The sequence below is a fragment of the Melanaphis sacchari genome, unplaced genomic scaffold (genome assembly GCF_002803265.2).
Source record: "Melanaphis sacchari strain LSU unplaced genomic scaffold, SCAv2.0 Contig8_pilon_pilon, whole genome shotgun sequence".
NCBI classification, from domain to species: domain Eukaryota; kingdom Metazoa; phylum Arthropoda; class Insecta; order Hemiptera; family Aphididae; genus Melanaphis; species Melanaphis sacchari.
The window spans coordinates 3,337,939-3,360,554 of record NW_020271635.1 but is presented as its reverse complement, the minus strand read 5'-3'; the positions used below and the strand labels follow the sequence as shown (position 1 = coordinate 3,360,554).

At 25.8% G+C, this 22,616-nt stretch overlaps 1 protein-coding gene across 3 annotated transcripts in view; it reads right to left on the bottom strand.

The window, feature by feature from the left end:
- Positions 1 to 407: 407 nt before the first annotated feature.
- Positions 408 to 22,616, bottom strand: part of LOC112602460 (aminopeptidase N-like) — a 23,736-nt gene continuing 1,527 nt past the window's right edge. Inside the window, exons 1-16 of one of the 3 annotated variants that reach the window (XM_025350531.1) lie at positions 15,072 to 15,088; positions 7,754 to 8,194; positions 7,204 to 7,425; positions 6,973 to 7,137; positions 6,600 to 6,896; positions 6,314 to 6,497; positions 6,095 to 6,251; positions 5,954 to 6,035; positions 4,136 to 4,319; positions 2,588 to 2,882; positions 2,330 to 2,526; positions 1,846 to 2,045; positions 1,568 to 1,735; positions 1,029 to 1,172; positions 874 to 955; positions 408 to 782 (exon numbers count right to left, since the gene is read on the bottom strand). In XM_025350531.1, coding sequence (XP_025206316.1) covers positions 603 to 782; positions 874 to 955; positions 1,029 to 1,172; positions 1,568 to 1,735; positions 1,846 to 2,045; positions 2,330 to 2,526; positions 2,588 to 2,882; positions 4,136 to 4,319; positions 5,954 to 6,035; positions 6,095 to 6,251; positions 6,314 to 6,497; positions 6,600 to 6,896; positions 6,973 to 7,137; positions 7,204 to 7,425; positions 7,754 to 8,194; positions 15,072 to 15,088 — 3,015 coding nt within the window. In that variant the 3' untranslated portion in view covers positions 408 to 602. Of the gene's footprint in view, positions 783 to 873; positions 956 to 1,028; positions 1,173 to 1,567; positions 1,736 to 1,845; positions 2,046 to 2,329; positions 2,527 to 2,587; positions 2,883 to 4,135; positions 4,320 to 5,953; positions 6,036 to 6,094; positions 6,252 to 6,313; positions 6,498 to 6,599; positions 6,897 to 6,972; positions 7,138 to 7,203; positions 7,426 to 7,753; positions 8,195 to 15,071; positions 15,164 to 22,616 lie in introns of those variants that run through there. The other 2 variants (XM_025350530.1, XM_025350532.1) reach the window with 2 other exon arrangements.

Genomic DNA, 22,616 nt, shown 5'->3' with positions numbered 1-22,616 from the left:
TACATCTATAGTTTTAAACCTGAGCTTTATCCGTCATATTAGTGATGCACTAAATTCTAAGTCTATAGTTTATTGATAAAGAATTTTAGATTCGGGTTAGATTAGTAAAAACTGCAACAGAAAATGAATTGTGATATTTAAATATAATTAACAGCGTTTCCACTCAACATTATAAATAGCATAGGTACATGCAGGCTACATGAACATAATTTGTTTAACCCATCAAGTGTAGTATGATAAATTAGGATGAACTAATGTTCGATATTTTAAAATTATCATATACGATATAAAGTAAAATTGTATAGTTAAATATTTTTAGGTACAACGTAAACACTGTTAACTTAAAATAAATGTATAAAAATACTGTTTAAATTGAACATAAATTGCCATAAAAAAAAAAAAAAAAAAATTATGATAATATAAAGATAATATCAAGTCATAATATTTAGCAGTAGTTTAAGAAATAAAAACAGTCTTTACAAGACAATCTTTAGCAAAAGATGACACAAAAGTGTCAAGAAATAATTTTAGCTTAATCGTTAGTACCTATATTCTACTTATATTATATATACATCCCACATAAAATAATAACTTATTACTATCTAATCCACTTCGTTGGTATATTGGGATAAATATAGCGTGGTGTTTTGGAGCCAATTACTAATTGTTTTAAAATTCCTTTCCATCCAATTCACATTTGCTTCTGCATTTTCAATTGATTGCAATACGCTCCTTCTAGCCGAGCCCAAGTGATCATATTCATCTTTGTAAAACTGCCATAGCTAAAATAGATTTTGCAATTAATAGTCATTTGAAAGGCTTAAGGTTGTTGTCAATCGTAATTCATCAATAATTATTTTTGTTATTACTTACTTGGATCAAATCGTTTTTAGTATTGAAATGGTATGTGGCCGATTTTATAATTTCGCTCATTGTAGAAAAACCAGCCGCAAAGCTAAATACATAATATGTATAATATATTATTTTCACTAAGGCCAAATATCAATATTAGTTGTTGCGATACTTACGTTGATTTAAGATTGCGCCAATTATCGCGCACATAATTCCACGCTACTTCTTGTCCGGCTACTTTATTGGTTAAAGCGTAAAATACTTTGCTGATATCTTGATTCCTTATGGAAGAATTGTTTTGCAAGGCATAACTGAGAAATCTGCAACAAGATATTTTTAATTGTCAGTAGTTGCCAAAAAATATTATATTTATTCAATAAACAGAATAACGTCTGAAATATCTTTATTTATTATTATTAAAATATAATTTATATTTGATAATAATATGTACTGAAAGTAATATTAAAAACGAACAGCAAGTAATTTATAAGTGCACTTTGCATTATTTCCCATAAACGTAATATATAACACGTTAAAGAATTTGCTATAAACAGAAGGGGAATGCAAATTTACCATGTACAGGTACGCAATAATGTTTCTTTAAAACTTATTTTTTGACTATATTATACATTTTATATGGGTTTAAAGTATACTATACTATATTGATATTGACGTGAACGCGTACGCATGTATATGGCAGTTGTACATAAATTACCTGGCTAAAATCCATGTTTCCCTGCTACAACCCAGAGCGTCCAGCAATAAATCTTTTTCAGAAGCTACTGTAGTCATTTTATACATTTTCCAAGCAAAATCCCATTCTTCTTCACTTCCATAACTAATGGCCGTACAATATATTATTGATTTTAGATTTGGAGAAATCCTAAAATATAAAACATTTAATATGAATACAGTGCATCGCGTATTCTAACATAGTTTTTGCAAATTGCAACTAAAACATAATGTTTAAGTCGAGAACAATAAATTCTTTACGGATTGTTTTTTTCTGGTTGAGGATTCGATTTCCAATTTTGAAACTGAGCCACAGCATTTCGTACACAATCAGTATGTCCTAATTCACAAGCACATGATAACAAGTTAGATCGTTTGTAAATGACTAGCTGATCATCCCTCGGATTATCTGCAAATCCGGTTATCTTATACATTGGAGATATTAAGTGTAACACGTATGCCTGTAAAAAAAAAAAAAATAATAACGTACATATTTTAAATGCATGTTAGTATTATAATTCATAACAATATAAAAATGATTAACATAACAACAAAAACAATTAAAATCACATCGTAATGTCGTGATTTTAAATAATGATTGATTATGCGTTTATAGGTAGTATGTTATATATATAATTCAACACAATAGATATGTAATAATGTATTGTTTAAGTATAATTGTTCCCATTTTCGCAGTAATTTTAATAAGTAATTAGTTAAAGTTACAGTAACTTTTTTAATTTACTTTTAATTTGTCGTAAATGGATGTTTTAATAAGCATTTGATGTAAGTAGGTGAAAGATCTATATGCAGATTTCCACGGAACATACTCAGTCTCGTGGTAAAGATATTTAGTTAAGTCGAGAGACGTTTGGTAACTTAAATATCCAGCTCTCGATAAAGACATCGCGTCATCTATAAGTTGTGCTCGGTTAATTGTTCCTAGAATTAATAAAAGTTGTAATTGATACTTGCATAAAAAAAATTAACATTTTATATTTACCAATATTAAAATACAACTCTGGATCAGTTAAATATGCGATTAACATGTTCCAATTTTTTGAATCATAGTTTACTCTATAAAATCCGGTTTCATTAATGTTAAATAATACCCATTCTTTGGATGATATTCCTGTTTCAGTAATCATTGTAAATTCTTCAGGCTTAAGCCAATTACTTGGTTTTGTAACTGAGAAATCCAATTTTGTTTCTGTTGTGTACGTAAGTGGTATCCACCATAGATTATTTGGTTGATCAGTTTTATAAACGTTTTTAGTATCATGAAGTAGAAAACGACTCTAAAACATAAATCAGGTATGAAATAATATATATTATAATTAGTAAGTTAATAAAAAAAAAAAAAAATGTTTGTAATAGTCCAAATAAGGTTTTTATGGAAAGAAAAATTGAAAAAGTTGTCCGGAAAATTGAAAAATTCGGGAAAAACTGAAAGGGGTTTTTCCTATGGAATTTTTATATGAACTCGCCACTATATACGTGTGTAATGTTTACTGGATTAGTTATAAAAACATAAAAATTTTTTATCGGAAAAACAACGATTGCTAGTTATATAATAAATATAATATTTTATAGTATATTATTTTTATTACTTATGTGTAATATAATACTGCGTACCTATCTAAAAATTTTATTGTGTTAATAGATTCAATATAGATGTAAATAACTTATAATTAATCTAAACATTTAGAAAATTTTACTGTGTAAAAAAAATTAAAACACTTTTACGTAATGGTGAAAAGTTTCAACGAGTTCTCACAAAAAATATTTTTTGGATTACAAGTTACCACAAAATAACTAAAGTCGTTATTTTGCATTTAAATATCTAATTTAGTCGAAATTTAAACTTCAAACACTTATGGCAACTAATTTACTACAAGAACCTACCCTTAGTTTCGAAGATCAAAGTACTTATTTTATCATGAAAATGAGCTTACATATACACACAAAAACACATTGTAAAACCGATAAATTTATCGTTCCGATCAGAATCTAAAAAATATTCATAATACCATTTTATGTAAATACCTCACAACACAGCAAAATGCTAATACAATTTGTAATCTATTTTAATGGTGGAATTGTAGGAATAGCTTAGATTGTTAATAAACTTTAGTTTTGTGAGGATTGAGGCCTAATAATATTATTGGGATTCAGAAAGAATCGAAAAGAGAAGGATCGTAATCATTTATCACCGAGACAACAAGTAATTAGAAATGCAAGTCCTATATCTATGAGCTATGATTAAATTATAGATATTATTGAATTTTTATATTTTGTAAAAGTATAAATTTGCCTTAGACATAAACAATTTTTTAACATTTAATAATTTGGTTTGTAGAATTTGTTTTAATTAAAGAAAGTAGAAATGACTATTTGCGGATATATCTTTTTTAAATACTAAGAAAGTTAAATTAATATTTTTTATTACCTATGGTATAAAATTACTTATTTTAACTTTATTGTATACTAAAATATGTATTTGTATTTTGTACTATTAAGTGAATAGATAAATTATAAATAAAATAGGCACCTGAGAAACGATTAATGTATCCACTTCATAATTTCGTGTAACATTTACTACTGGAAATCCTGGCTGTAGTATCCATGTATCCATAACATCTTTTACAGTCAACGTATTATCCATTACACGATCAGCTTGTGCCTGTTCGGTTAAAGCATCCCACAAATCATTATGATATGCATTCTTATATGCTCTACCAAATATAAAAATAAATTAATACCATTTATATTAAAACGAAATTTAATAGTGGAAAAAATGTCAATGATTTAACTTATTAATGTTCGAAAAGTTAAAATAATCAATAGTTAACAAAAAAAATACACTAATATCTTCTTCGTTCTGATTACATTTAAATACATGTTATTTATTTTCTTAGTACGATTTTTATTCCATAAGTCGTTTATGGAATTAATTTTTAAATAATAACTAAGAAGTTATAAAATAATAGGATTATTTAGACAATCCAGTGGCCAGCTTATTGTTAAAAATTGTTTTATAAGTATTGATCATTATAATTGTGACACAGATCAAAAGATAATAAAACGATTATACGTATGTGTTGATATGAACATTAATTTAATAACATATTTTAAAACATAAATATATTATTTGTTTTTTAAATATTCTCATTTTTTATAATTTGATGTTATGCATTGAAAACTACGCTATAATCCTGGGTTATTGATATTTTAAAGATTAGTATTGATTATGTTTTTACTAAAATATTAATATATCTAATATGAAATTGTTTATTATGATAGTTGATACTATAAGTGATTTTAATTTATAACTTTTTGTATTAGAATTGAAATTATTGATAATGCAAGTAATATATTCGTAGAGTTTAATAAACCAAATAATACTAAAAATCATCAATGTAGGTTTTAATTATTTAAATATTGATTTTTTCTAACGATTAATATCATTTATTTATCGATAAAAATGTTGACATATTATTAGTTAATAAACTTATACAGTAAAAACCTTACAGCTTCTATTGATTATAAATTAAAATTAAGTACATTAAATAAATTGCAAAAATGTATTGAATATATTGATAAAAATGCACGTTCTTAATATTTGAATTTATTAATTATTTTATCTAAACATAATATGAAAGCTACTTGGAGAATATTAAATAATACTTTTTATTGCACTAAAAAATTACAGTCACATATTAATTGTATACATTGCCATTTTTTTAAATATTGTTTTAACTATAGGGTAATGAAAATACCATATTAAATTAATTAAATAATTTAATTAATGTTAATGTTGGTAATAACAATATTTATAATGATATTAATAATACATTTTTTGGAATGAGTTATATCAATTTTGTTTATACGTAAATGGCTCTATTTTCTTAATTCAATTAATATATGGTATTATTTTTAATACATCAATTAGTTTTGATGAATTCCTTTCTAGTTAAAAATATTATTATGCTTTTTTGTCTTATTTTTTAAAATCAGTTAACAATAAAATATAATAAAACTATTTAGAGACTATATTTTAATCCAATCACACTAACTTAAATAGCTTAAAAGATATTTGAAAAATGTATTGATAAAAAATTAATATAATTTTTAAATAATCATAACTTTTTTCAAGTAATTAGAATAGTTTTCGTTAAAATGAAACCCCAATAGATTTATTCGTTTAATCATAAAAATGTCATAAGTCAAAGTTTATTATTTAAAGGCATTCGTATTTTTATTACACAATTATATGTAATATAAATTACTTATTAGTATTTATTTGTTAAAACTATTGAGCATTAGAAATATGCAACTATTATTCTATTTATATTTTATATTAACTTACTTTGCGTTCAAATATTTGGTTAAGCCTTTTCGGAACACTTGCCGTGTAAGAAAGTGGTCCATCATTCGGATTACAGATGCTCCTAAATAATTACAGAAATTACATTTAATACTGGTTATAGAAATGAAATTGTTTAGTCACCTTTATCATAGGAAATGCGATCAAACAATTCATTAATTTCCTCCGGCCTCGACACACGCGCTGAAATCGGATGTGTAGATTTCAATGAATCCATTAAAAATACGCTCTGTATACCACTGGAAATAAATTGTTCCTCCATTTTCCACTTGGGCTCTACCTGTAAAAAAAAAAAATAGACCGAACTAAATAAATTTAAATTATTGACGATATGATACTTACATGGTTCACTCCTACGTATTCAATGTAAGTTGCAAAACCTTCGTTTAACCATAAATCTGACCACCAATCTGGTGTCACTAAATTTCCAAACCATTGATGTGCTAATTCATGAGCTATTACCGTCGCTACTCGTTCTTTTTGAGAATTAGGCGAAACACCTTCATTGTATAACATGGCTATTTCCCTAGGAAATTATTTTATTATTTTTTTTTTATATTTTTATTTGTTCATGTAATTGTGATTTGTGAATACTGATTATCTAAACTAGATCATTGAAATCACTTACCGAAACGTTACTAATCCCCAATTCTCCATTGCTCCAGCTGCAAAATCTGGAAGTGCTACTAGATCGGTTTTTTTCAATGGATAAGGAATGGAAAAGAATTCTTCATAAAACTTTAATATGCTTGGGCCGATGTCTCGAGCATAATGAGTATGTGACAACACATCACTTCTAGCCCATACTCTAAAGGTTTCCGAAGATAAATATTCAAAATCAGAAATAATGAACGCCACTAAATAAGTAGACATGGGTACTGTTTGTTCAAATGAGTCCCATTCGTAATACTCTAAAGGTTTTGATCTATAAAAATATTAAATTATGCTAATTTAAGAATGTTTTAAAATTATTTTTAACCAATAACAATTTTTTTATTTACAGTTTTGGTAAATTAATGACATATTTAAGCCCTGTGTTGGATATAGAACTCATATGTCCAGGTCTTGCGATTGACACGGTAAATTTAGCTTTTAAAGCAGGTTCATCAAAACATGGGAATGCTTTTCTTGCATCAGTTGGCTGAAATTGTGTTGCAGCTATCCACCTTAAATATAAATTGCAAATTCAATTATTAGTGATACTAAAGTATAATATACTTTAAATATCTAACCTAGTTGTATTTCCTACGTTGTAAGAACTTTTATAAAATCCTTCCATGTTGTCTTGAAGTTTTCCGGTGTATTTTAGGTGAATGTTATACTTATAATCAGCTGGCTGTGTATCTTTAAATTTGATGATGAAAAATTGTTTAGAAAGATCTTGTTGTGTTTCTTGAATAGGAACATAAACACTATCAGCCATCACGTTTTCATTTAGTACCATTTTTGGATATCTATAGGTATAGATTATAAAACTAATATTGAGTATACATGACATTAATGATTAAAAAATAATAATTATAATTTATAAGAAGAATAATTATGTAATAGTATTTATTAGAATATCACAAAAATCATTTAAATTTGGTGTAATAATTTCCTTAGACACCCCCTTCCATTAATGGGATCAAATACTCATGTATCACTATACCCTGCACCCAACATGCGTATTCATTTAACCACCACTGTGTCTGCCTTCTATTTGGTCAGCTACGTCTCCAACGACTGCTTCTTACAATATTACAACTTTTTTATTGTTTTTTAAATGCTGTTATTGTTTACCTGGTAACGAGACATTCCGTTATGTTCAAGTCGACGGCGTGCAGCGTTACACTGTCCACAGGGGCCGTTACATTGACAACAATGTCTACCTGGCCGTCGAATGTCGAGTTTCCAGCCCACAGAAACGGTATTATTCGCAAGTCATATGATTCCGGCACCACTTCTGCCGGTAATCGAACATCAGTATCACCATAGTCATTCTCTTGCCGCTCGTAGTCGAAGCCACGTATTTCGTCCAATATCGTCTCGGTAGATCCAAAGCGTGAGCCGGACATCTGCCGGCATGTCCGTGGATGGAAAAAGAAGAAAAGGCACAGTGCGCATAGTAGTACAATGAACGCAAACGATGACGTCAACAATGTCCAGGACACCCTGAGGGATTTCCTCCGAGTCGCGTATGTGGCGTCGCCGTCCATCGGTTCGTCAGCGGCTTCATGGACACTGTGTAAAAAAGAATAGAATTTAATACATACAACATTATTACAACAAAATATATTATGTTATGTAATTATTTTAATTATTTATCTGTGGCCATATATAGTATGTTTTCATTGTTAAAAGTGATTTTAAATGTATTTTAATATATTTTGACAATATGAAGTGAATACCCGTAACAAAATTTTTTCGACAACAAATCTTATGTTCTAAATTTAATTACAACTTATAAAGAAAAAAAAAGTTGTGTGACCATTGCCAGAGATTGAAATGTGTTTGGGGGGGGGGTTAGCCCTAAAATTAAAATTATTATTATTTTATATAGTGCATCCGAATTGCATGCCAAAAAAATAAACATAAATTGGAATGTACAAATTGTATGTTATTTCTTAGAGGAGTTTGTCCGAATTGAATGTCCTGTATAGTTTTAGTTTTTACTAAATAAAACAATTTAACTTACTTTTTCACTGAAGGAACGAACTTTTATTACATTACATTAAAATATATAAATATTGGAGAAGACGACATTGTGAATATTAATTATGATTTATGAAATAAGATTATTGTATTTTAGGGTAATTACTAATCAAGTGAATGTACATTACATTATTTACATTTTTACACGGTATTTCAAATAAATAATAATAGGTATTATAAAATTTGATGAAGGTTTTAACGATTCGGGCATAGAATATTACAATTTTAATAAACAAAAACAACAACAATAATAATAATAATAATAACAATACTATCTATACTTTCATATTCAACGTCATGTATTAGAAATGTAGAAAAGTAGTGTTTAATTTATCTTGTTGTCGAAAACGCTATAAACGAAAACTTTTCTCTATATATAGTATATATAGTATATACTATATATATAATTGTATTAAGTTGTGCACATAAGTGTATGATAAATAAACTTATGGATACAGATATGCAATTCAGATAGACCCCTTTAAGAGATGCTATGCAATTTGGACTTTAATTTTGGCATGCAATTTGAATGTGGCCATTTTATTTTATGTAAAAAGAATTTCACTCTTTAAGTTTTGATCAAATTTCCACCTATGTACTTAGGTTTCTTTTAAAAATTAATCACATCCATCAAAATTCGAGATCATTTATAGGTATATAATACAGTAAAAGCCGCTTATTAGAAACACTTTGGGACCAAGGTGAATTGTGTCAATTAACCGATTGTTTCTAATAAGCGATTGAAAAAAAAAAATGAATAATAGGTACGCGAAAAAAATATGTATGTATGTATGTACCTATATTGTATAATTTAAAAAAGTATGCACAATTGTGTATATTTTACGATATTATGTAAAATATTTATCATTCGTAATTTGTTTTTTTACATCGAGTAACTCCATGACCATATTTTCATACGAGTAATATTGCCCCTTTAGCTTTGTCACTTATTTTGAGTGCGTATGTGTGTTCAGGTAGAGCTCCAAAATAAAGCCCAGTCTCGTCCGCATTGAAAATATCAGAGCGTGTGTATTGGGCTAGCAAATCGGTCAAATGAGTTTCAAACCACGAATGGTCGCATGAAAATTGGCTAAAATCTTAGCGTTTAGACGTTTTTAGATTTTTAGAAAAAGGAAACACTAATAATCTTTACATACGCACGCTGAAGCTAAACTACAAACGGTACGACCAGTACGTACAGAAAGAGCATTCTCGCGATAAATTACAGTAAAAATAAACGTAACGACAGCAAAGATAAAATTGAAGTACATTGGTTATCGCTAGATAATCGGTGTATATGTCAACTGACCTTCTCCCAATTGTTTCAAATAACCGATGTGATGTTTCAATAATCCGATTTATTTTCAATGTTCTAATATACGGCCGATCCGTCCCGAGACATTTTGTTTCAATAACACGATTGTATCAATTATCCGTGTTTCTAATAAGCGGCTTCTACTGTATATACTAATATATACGTACTTATATGCATAAAAGATAATTTTTTTGATAAAAGATATTAAGTACCTATATAAAAAAATATTTTTTTTTTTTTACATAATTTAACTTATATTGAAATAATAGATTGCAGAATAATGCATATATTTAACTATTATTTACCATTATAATATTTTAAGATTTTACTTGTTTAATGAAAACCTAAGCTGAACATCAAAATCCACGACATTTCTTTGTTAGAGACAATAATGTTGTACGATGCAAATGTGATAACTTTTTATGAAAATTACAAAACACCTATAAATTATGACGGGCAGTAATAATAGATACAATAATTACAATAATAACATATTATGTGAAGTGAGAAAAATGATACAAATAAAAAATCAACTTAAAAGGTAATAGAAATAATAAAATTAATATCCTACAGGTAACAACTTATATATGAAAAAAAAGTTAAAAATTAAATGGGAAATTCATTGTAATATTGGTTTACGATTAAGAGACATAACAATGTGATGCACTATACACGTTCCGTTCCGTTTCAACGTCCCATAAGTAATATCTCTCAATATGGTGTTCGACATCTCTATTCTCTAAATATCACACATCTCAGTGTACATCTATAGAAAATCTTAGTTAGATATATACTATTGCTAAAAATATAATCTTAACTAAGAAAAACCTAAAATACAATATACTAATAAAAAGAACCTGAATTAAAAAGTAAAAAAGAAATTATGAATAGAGTAAGAGCTGAACATACCCGAATAATATACGGTCTTTTAATAGCAGAAGAAGATTCATCAATATGTGAAACCAGTAGAGTAGCCTTAACAGTCAAACGCATACTGACAGAATGTTATAATTAGGTTTATATATGAAGTCTTAACTAATGTAATAAATACCTAACACCTTTGATGTGGCACTGAGATAAAATAAAATCATTTTAATATTCTTAAAAAAAAAATTCAATTTTATAGCATAATTTAAAAAATAAAATAAAAATTGTAAAATACTAAGTCTATGACGCCAAAGTTTTATTATATTCAATAAAAAAAAATATGTTTTATACTGAGTGAAATCTTTTATTAAACAGCACTCATTATTAAAAATTTTATGTGTTTTTAAAAAATATAAAATTTTGTCTGGAAGTCGTGTACATTTTTTTTTTAAATTAAAATATTAATAGTTTTTGAAATAATGAGTGTTATTTAATAAAAAAAATCGCTCTTTATAATATATTACATTGTATTTACTTAAAAATATTTGTTATTTGTTTTGTTTGTCTAAGTACATGTAAGAAGAATCGTTTATGGCGTATCCGTATTGCATGCCAAAATAATAAACAAATTAGAACTTTAATAGTTCTATGTCATATCTAAGGGAGCTCTATCCAAATTCCATACCATCTTTGAGAAAGTTTTTTCCAAATTGCATGCTGTCTTTCAAAAAGGGATTTGTTCGAATGCATGCTATATGTAATTAATGTGACTATACAGTGTCGAAAAAAAAATTTAACAAGTAAACATTCGACTGAAGAACACATTTTGGGATGTATTTAAAAATACCTAAAATGACTCGACGAGTGATAGTTAATAATTATATTTTTCATAAAAATAATATTGTAAAACAAATATTAACTTATAGATATGTAAAAAATAACTTAAAAGGACAATAATTATATAGAAAATTATAAGGTATAGATTATTGTTATATTTTATTTTTGTCATTCTACTTTTTTATACAATATATCACAATTATCACTATCATCTATATTATTATAAATGATTCTTGAAATTATGAAAATAATAACCTACCTGGCTATTTATATATCCTGTAAGAGAGAAATTTTGAAACAGTTTTAATACAGATACATTATGAAAAACAAGTAATATACGTTACTTATAATTAGGTACAAATAACTATTAAGTAATAGCCAAATGCTTTTCGGTAAAAAAAATATTGTGTACACCGTATATTATACGAATAATACATTTTGAATATTAAACATTTTATGATATACGTCATGTACGATAAATATATTTAACTAGGTATTTAGAATAATATTAAATTATACATGTGACGTGTACCTATACATAATGACTCCGACGACAGATATTTGTGCGTTAGCCCGGCCATTAATATTATGTCTTCATTTTAATTAAAATCGCCATTCTATTTTCGACCCGTGAAAAACAATAATAGACTAGTATTTTTATATGTTCCAACGTCGTAAAAAGGCGGCTGGTCTAAATTTATCGGCTAGTTTACTTCAACTTTAAGACCGTCAAATGAACACATTATCTCTAACAAGTGCGCGACGAGTATATTAACTCAATATATTGCGATTTGTTGAACAAATAGGGGTTGGGGTGCAAGGGAAATGACCGGGTACGATAATTTTACGCTTCAGGTATCTACGACGTTTAATAGAATGTTTGTATAGGATGATATGATATCACAGGTTCATAGCCATAAAATAATCGATAATGATGACAACTAGAGCAACAAACCAGCCAACAAATTTACGTGAAATCGTATTCTGTGTAACACTTTGCGTTATCCGTTATAATTTGTATTTTATCGTAGTTGCACGTTTTATGTGCATCTGTATAATATTATGTATCAGATCGAATAAACTTGAAAGCGATAATTGATTTAGACTGAAGAAAGTTAGAACCAATTGCACGAGTACTAGTTATAGAAACACACAACACAATATAATATTAATATTATCATATTTACCGCATTTTGAAACGCATAACGTTACACTAAATTGTACACTAAAAACTGTGTACAAAAAATTGTATTGACGCGAAAACCGTTTATAGATGTTGCGTACCGTTACCAGACTGCGCGTCTTGTATTATAAGACACACACGATGACATTATAAATATTTTATTAAAATGACATTTTATATTCGCATAGATTAAGACGTTAAACTATTGTTGTGTCTGATATCCGCACACCTTGACCCACATACTACCAGTATCTATCGGCGTCAAACTTTTTTTTTTTTTAGATACACTTTTGTATTTTTGTACTATTATTATTATTATTATTATTACTATTACGTATTAATCATTTTGATAGTAGAATTACTGCGCGTTAGAGATTCTCCCCTTTACAACATTTGCATATTAATGGTGTTCCTTGGTTACTGCAGCGAGGGACAACGACAAACGTTTGCACTATTCTTATTCGTCAAACCCCACGCAGCAGTCATTTTTATATTCATTTTTTTTTTTTTTTTTTTTTTTTGTTTTGTTTGTGAAATGTGCGACGTACCCTTCAAACCGTTGTCCGTACGCATCGTGCTCCAAAACCCGTTTTTTTGCCAAGGGGTTACCTATTATTTATTCGTTATTCACAGAGAATTGTTTAAAATAAAATCGACATAGTTCTTGTTAGATACGAGGATTGAGGACAACGTGCCTACTGGCCAGTGGCTACTACACATAATAATAATAATTTCTATTACTACTATTATATATACGTATATAGTATACCGTTTTAAACGCAATTATTATAATTATTCGTCTAAGGGCTGTGTGAGTAATATATTGTTATAAATTAGTATTCAGTATTACGTGCGTGTTTTAGTGTTTTAACGGACCGGTGATGACGAATTACAAATTAAAATGATCACTATCATTTTAATTAAAAAAAGTATACTTCGATGTATTGATATAATACATTTTCATTCATATCTTGAGTATCTTATATAATATAGGTAATTACTTATTTCAAGCACATGCAGTTCAATTAATATATTGCAGTTATCAGTCGTGCTTAGGTTTTATCAACTGAGTTAAAATCTTATGACACGTTGCTATATATAATTTTAAATTCTTACAGTCTATACAGATAAAGAATAGTTTTAGTTAAGGAATAGTTAGTATTTTCCAAATTAAAAACGTGTTAAAATTATAATAGATATTTTAACTTACGAACAATTTTATAATTTTCGAATAATAAAACTAGATGAAGGAATAGACTAAACATTATAATAATGCATCAACGTTAATAAATTAATAACTTTACTTTAATGAAGTACCTAATATATTGTTACAATCAAAATACATAATATATTATTAAGATCAGAAGGAAATATTGACGAGTCAAATTTTATTTATATGATTATTTATTTAAAATTATACATCAAGTTTCTAAACAATTCTTTGATGTCTTCTTAAAAGGGTTGATATGAATAGCGTTGTTAAATATTATTATATAACATGAAAAAAATATTATGTTATACATCAAAGAGGTAAAATATTCTTTTTTAAAGTATTTTACTCGTATTATAATATATTATATGACATTGATATACAATTTTTAATATTATTACTTAAATTGGGAAATTTTAAATTCTAATTATTTATAAAACCATAAACATACAACCATATTCAAAAGCAAGACTGTATCTTGTAATTTGTAAGTATAAATTATTGTTAGCCTGATAATCAAAAGAATATTATTAATGTTATAAAAAATATAACGAAGTTTACTAAATATTTGTTAGATAAAAATGAAAATAATAATAATTGTTATCATATTAAAAATTAAAAATTTGTTAAAATAATATTTTTAAATATAGGTGAATATTAAAGTAAATTTTATGACGCCGTTAATAACTCTTATCATGTTATGCATGTTTATTTTATACCCTCTATCAAAATTGTTTAATGTTATAACAAACAAATTGTAAATATTTTTAACCAAAAAAAAAAAAAAAAAATAGGTTTTAAAGTGAGAATAAATTATAGCTTTAATAAACTAATTGGTGTTGTTAAATATGTCAATATTTTAATTGTGATATGCACAAAAACACCCAAAAAATAAAATTTTTGATTATAATTTATACGCAAATTTATTTTTTTCTTGTAATAGAAATATGCGGTTATGATTTTCATGCATATAGTACAAACAAATAACAATTACTTGAACTTGTATTTCATTTGAACTTAGTTGATTGATTTACGAGACAGCGATGATCTTGAGTAAATGTCTTACGTGACATTCAGCGAGAAGCTCTATATTCGTTGTAAACATAAAGTAAAATCAATGAACCGAACATAAAAAATTTAACAATAAATCAATAATTAAAAAAAAATAATAAACTACAATTTCGTAGTTGTACACTAATTAATAATAAAAACAACAAATAATAATAGTTTTAATAGTTTTTATTTATTAGTTTAATAAAAATGATCAAAGCATATTAGTTTTTGAACAGATGCGATGACAAAATGATCAAGCAACATGTCTAGTTCGAATGCACACAAACTCTGTGCGTGCAAAATATTAATAGTACCCCCACTAAAATGATTCAAAACACGTGTACAACGTATAAGGTTTCGTGCATATTAAATATCATATGTAAAACAATATATATATCAAAAATATTATGGTTTTCACAACAATACGCTCATTGTTTTCGATTTTTGGTTTAGGAGACAACTACCAGCATGGTAATTCCGCTTGGTGTCAGTGATTTTTCGGTTTACCACACAGGTTGTTGATAAAGATGGTCTATTGAAAGACAGCTTCCGACAGCATAAACAACTATTGTCTGCCGGTGAGAATTAAACGTTTGGCATACATTACAGTGCAATGTATATTGTATACACTAAATTAATAACGTGTAGGTAAATTAAATGTTCTTAATACAATGCTTAATACGTAGAAATATTTAATATGAATTGAACAAAATCAAAAAATAAAACATAAAATTTAAATAAAAAATATAATTCGTTTGATTTTCAAATTATAATAATTTAGTTTAAATTATCAACATCAATTAACGACATAATTAGGTAATTGCATTTGATGTTAATATGTAATAATAGTCCAATAAATTTTACTGAAATAAAAATAATTAATATACGATATGTAAGTTATAACTCATAAATATACAGTACTGCAATATCGTATATATTTTATGATCTAAATCTATTAGACAACAAGCTATAAATGAAGATATTGCTCAAAAAGGTGCTTAATTTTGATAACAGTTTGAACCTACTTTCTAAGGTTACATTTTATGTATTAAATGACAAAAAAAATATCTCCTCGGACAGACATCAGATATGTAACTTATAGCATAATCATTTTATAATAATAAAATTGTCTTTTTAAATTTATCACTGCGATAAACAACATACAGTTATGCGTTAGAGCTGAAATTAAAATCAAATTATTTTTTTTATGAAATTACATTAATAAAATTAAATTGACGTAAGAAAATTATTATAAGTTTAATAATTACAGTTAAAATTGGATAGCATTGATTAAAAATAATTTATTCACGCTTAAATTGTATCCGTTAATTTATTAATAATTATTAAAATTTAAAAAGCAAATAAACAATTATGTATTCAAAAAACGTAATTAAAAAAATCTTAGCTCTTGATTGAGGAAATTCAAATTGACGATATATAGATTAAGATGTAATATCATTGTGTAATATTTTCTAAATTGTTACTTAGACCAATTCAAGTAATTTAACTTTGATGATTGTTTTAATTGCGTGAACGTTACGTGTTAAAACGGAATGGTTCATTTAGATTTTATTCATTGATTGTTTTTAATAAAAATAATCAATCGACCTTTCCCTTCCTTTATGAACAGTAAACACATCACACAATTATTAATTTATGATAAATTAAACTATATACTAATATTTTTTTAAATGTAAACTTGTGAAATTAGTAATCGATTCTTATTCATATTATTAATTATCTCATTATTCTGTTTCTGTACTTCGTTAGTGCATTATAATAGAAATATTACTTTAAGTATATTGTACAAGGTACAATGAAAATGCTTTTTTGAAATATTTATATTCAATATTTATAGAAATCCAAAATAATATTATTATATAAAATAAAAACATTATTTAAAATCTATGCATAATATTTTCAACAATATTTGGTTTATGAATTATACATTTAAAAATCACCAAAAAATTATTTGGCAGTACTTTCAGTATTTAAACTCCAACTTAAGAAAATGTACTTACGTTTTTTATTTTTATTTTTATATCAATAACTATTCAGACAAAAATAACTAAATAATGTAATTAATTTTACTATACCTAATACACTTTGATCTAATTCTCATTAAAATTTTGATTTTAAATATATAATTAACAACAATTATAATAGTTAAATTTAAAATTATTTAATAAAATAAAAATTATCACATTAATATTATAACTTATAAATTATTACATTGTCAGTTATTTTTGCTACATTTTGTGTTTGATAAAACTAAAACGTCTAAGTATCATATTTAAACTTGCCTTTCATTATTATCGTTAAAAAATGTTTTTAATAAATTGGTTATATGCTATATGGTAAGATGGTAAATATATTGATATACATAATATTATACGCAGTAAATACAAATGCTAATATAGTCAAAATAAAATACATAATTTTACAAAATGGACGTTTTCAAAAGATCTATAGTGGCGTTAGAACTTAATAATACAGTATTGACAATTATTTTAATTATCAAACAGTATTTAAAAGGGTTAATTAAAGAGCGGAAATCACTTATAATGACCTTATACGTTTGGATAAAGTTTTAAATTAAGTTGTTACGTCTTACGTCTTACTGCTTACAGCATGTCAGCTACGAGACGTTAATAAATTTGACATAATATAATATTTAAAAATCCACTGTATAAATTCATACATATGTTCATAAAAATTGTTTTTTATTATTATTATTATTTCTTACAAACTTAAAATATATTATATCTTGGTAAAATGATTGATCAAAACAAAGTAATATTATTGTTGAATGGACCGAACCAATTAACTAGTGTGATTTATTTTCAAATGCTTAATAGTTATTGATTCTATATATTTTTACTGATACGACCAATATTATAAAACCATCACGAGCAAATTATTGTAAAATGCCATAATAGAAAAATTGTGTATATTAAAATGTATAACAATTTTGTTGTACCCAAATTAATATTATCAACAATAAATAATAATAGTTTTAATAAATATAATTTATTATTTTTATAATTACGATCAAGACATATTAGTTTTTGAACAGATGGAATAAAAAAAAAAAATACCAAATTTGTGTTGCTACACAAATGAGTAAGTAAAAATATGTAAAAATTATCTACGAAAATTTTCAACAATAATGATATTATTGTTTCGACAATGAATGAACAGATTTATTCATGGATAGTAAAAATAATTGACACAATCAATCGAGTTCGAAATCCATGCGATTTATTTGTGAGCACTGAGTAGAGGTACCTCTAATATATACAATATTATAAAGCGTGAGAAAATAAAAGATACCTGCACGTCTACAGCTAACTGTTGAGCAAATGGTTATAGATATTGAGCCGTTGGCTTTCTAATAAATGTGTTGAACGAGTAAATTGAGGGCAGTTTTTTAGTACGAGACTGCGTCAACATCGCTGGCAGAGTGAAAGGACATTATGCGATATTATACGTATATATGGGTACGCGCTTGTAAAGGCACTTCTATATATAGGTGCATAGCGTAAAAGTCCAACAGACAGAGTCGGCGTACATATGTCATCGTACGAGCCTACACAATACTATACGTCGTGCAGTATTGTGGCCTTACAACAATGTAATGTCATACAGGGACCTTGAAAATTAAGACTAATTGAATCCGCCATTTTGGTATAATTTAAACGGGAAGCCTCGAATTGTATTTAAATGGGACTGACAGAATTATTCAACACTCGTTTGTATATATATATATATATTATATTATTATATACGGTGGTGTGTAAAGAGACCGGAATCCGTTGCGCGTTCATTATAATATGATTGATAAGGAAACCCAAATGCCTCGAGAATTTATCAACGAACGTTTGTCCTAAATATGATTAAAGACCGCCGTAGTAGGCATAACTCACGTGTATGTAGTAGATAATAAACGTATAACTTAGTTGTTGTAGTATGTATTTCGTTTAAATTGGATGAAGGTATAATGATTATCCTTAGTAATAGTAGTAATGTGGTAAGTGTACTAAATACTGTATAAAAGTATACTCTTACGGTTTATATTAGTATATTTTATAAGCATGGCCGGTGAACAATTAGAATATCAAATACTTTTGGCCCGAAAGATAACGGCTCGGAATGATGAATGGAAATAAATGTATTCGTAAATCATTAAAATGTATAATGAAAACGTCAACTAAGTTAAAATCGGATGTAATAATTTGATGTATAATTAGCTATATAATAGCATTGGTACAGTACCAATAAATAATATTACGGTTTACCATTTTATATGTGCCTATATGATTGTCATAATATATAGGTTACATATTATTAGCAATTATTAAATACTCAAAGAACATAATTTTTTAGATTTGTACACTGTTTAAGTAGTGACAATACAAAATTCTTTTTTTTAATTGAAAACTTCCTTTACAATAAACAGTTAAGCAGATAATTTTTTTTTGTTTATTTTGATGTGACTGAATCAAAATTCGAACAAGTAATTTCTGAGTAATTTAATTTTAAAAAGAGAAGTTAGAAAGTATCATAAAAAAATAGTCATTAGTAGTATAAAAATCTAAGTATTTGAAAATATACTCTTTAAGTGAAATTAAAAATCTTAAAAGTTATAATTGAAATACACATATACTAAAGAATAAATAGAGAATGATCATACTTGTTGAATCACCTAACACTTGTTATTATTATATAAATATATAATAATAGTACGACTCATGATGATATAATTGATATTATTAGCTTTAAGGGTACGCAAATCCTAGTAATATGTTAAGAAGTTTTACTGTAATATTTAGTGAATAATAAGTAAAATCAACTCATCCTCTACAAGTTTTTACTACCTAATAATAAGGTAATTAAGCTGCTTATTTCTATATCATTACCATAAAACATTTATTATATTATAGAGTTTTGATGGTGCGTAAAATTATTTATTTTCATTTGTTTCATTATATGAAGGAATACAATAAAGTAACTAAAATAAATGAAGTAACATTAATTTATTAATTGTTAATTAATATTCTGATGATTGGTCAAGGTATACTTAAATTATAATAATATCATATTGTGATAAAACCTTCATGCTAGGGTCAATGGCATATCCTTACAAAATATTAATCACGTACATTTTCTGAACAATATATCTATTGAAATATTGTTTACATAGTGAAGATGTGAAAACATACTTACATTGTATACACATGGGCTATGAGCTACCAATATGTCATATTTTGAGGGTATGCATAAAATTTTAATTAAACCGAGTAGAATCATTTTTTATGTTTTTATATTTATTTGAATCCAAGGAAAATCTACGAGAGTTTAAAACTAATTTTTTGGAAAGTAAATATCCAAGTGTATTAGTAATTGCACTTGGCTTGATTACTAATGCTTGAGTTAAAATTATTTGGTTTTATATTACTAAAAATAAATTTATTTGATATTATGATATCAGCTAAATTAATATATATTATAATGAAATGCGCATCTTTAAATCTTTAGTTCTTTTATAAAAATAATTCGCAATTATAAAATTATAACACTCTAATTAATTTGTTTTTTAAGATAATATGGTATTTTTTATTTGTATTATACAATGAATTTATTATAAAATAGAATTACTTACAGATTGAAATATTAATTAATTATAAGATCATTGCATTATGGGGAAGGTTAAATATGTTTTGGATTACTATTCAAACGATAAGAGTTTATAAGCGCAATAAAGTATTTTCTATGATTTTGTTTTATTGATTTTCTTTGTTAGTATGTATTATTTTAACGTTCTATAATTGCATCAATTTGTATTTATGTATTATTTTTCTAAAAAAAAAAAATAAATTTACACTATCAGTTTACTAAGAAAAAAATATTCATTACAATATGTTCATACTTAATTTAATATATTAACAACCTAAATAGTATTATATTAAAATCTAACAATGAAAAATATATTTTTTATTTTTATTACACTCAAAAATTGAAGTATAAGAATGAATGTATTTTTTAAGTAATTATTCATCTAAAAACCTTAAAATATTTAAAGTTATTGTATAACACTTTAGAGGTTACATTGGTTTTAACCCTTTTCAGGATTTAAACTCATTGTGTATTATTATGCGTGTCAAATAACATGTTTCCTTCCGCTGTGGATTTAGTACCATATAAGTACCTATATGAAGCTCTATGTATGCTATCAGGTCAAAATATTTGAAATGAATTCTTGCAAATTATATCGGTTATTGTATTTATAGTCGTCTATAGAAAGGAAGTATAGGCTACTAGTTTTCCGGTATCCGGTTGTATTGTAAAAATAAAGAAGAAAAAATTACAAATGATTTTAAAAATCGTGCAAAAATATATTTAAATAAAATAATAATAAAAAAGTACACATCAGAATGGTCTTAAATCTAATTTATACATTTCATAACAAAGATGAACATAATAATATGTATAAATGTATAATATATATTACACATACAAATTATATTATGTAGTGTATGTAATACTATGTATTTTAATTTTGTAGGTACGTATAATATAGTTATTTACTGTAATAATAGATACGCCTTACATAATACACTAAAAGAATAATTATTGTACATTTGTACGTACTTATTTATGTTAATTGTCATATTAAATACGTACATATTTTTTACCATAGTGTATTACTGTGTCTAATAGCGATAATAGATTAATTAATAATTTAGACTAAAAATTAAGCTTGTTATGCTACGAAAAATAATTCTTGTTTATTAAATTAAATGTGTATTTGCTACAGCCTGAATAAGTATTTTAATCTAAAGATACAAAGAACGCCAAATTGTTTATTGTCATTTATTTTGTATTTAAAAATAATTTTATCAATAACATTTTAATTTTATAAGTATACGTCTAAGATAATTTGTTTATCAATGTTATAAAAATTATACTGTTTATTTATATTACAAGTTATAATACACGAGGGAATGAAAAATATTGAACATTTTGAGTTACATATTTTTGAATTTTATAATGTTTACAATCATTACTAGTAATACTCAATTAGTTCTCCATAAATATTAAACAAATAATTTCAAATAGTTTCATCAATAACTATCATAGAAACATGATTTAACCTAATACTTATTTCAAATAAACTATTTTAATTTGTAAAAAGTTATTATTTTTATTCAATACTGATGTACAGTAGTAATCCAATAATCTATAAGTATATAAGATGCGAAAACGAGAACGGATACAAGAATCGAATTTGGTGGAGGGGATTTACACGAGGGTGCATATTTATGTAATATATTTTATTTTAGAAACCAAAAACACAAAGAAAATATTTCAAAAGTATGTAAATAAAGTACCAATCACGTTTATTGGATAATAATATCAATTTTATAATATAATCTAAGTATGTCTTAATAAAGTTTAATAGAAGTTCAGGTCCTCAAGTAGGTAT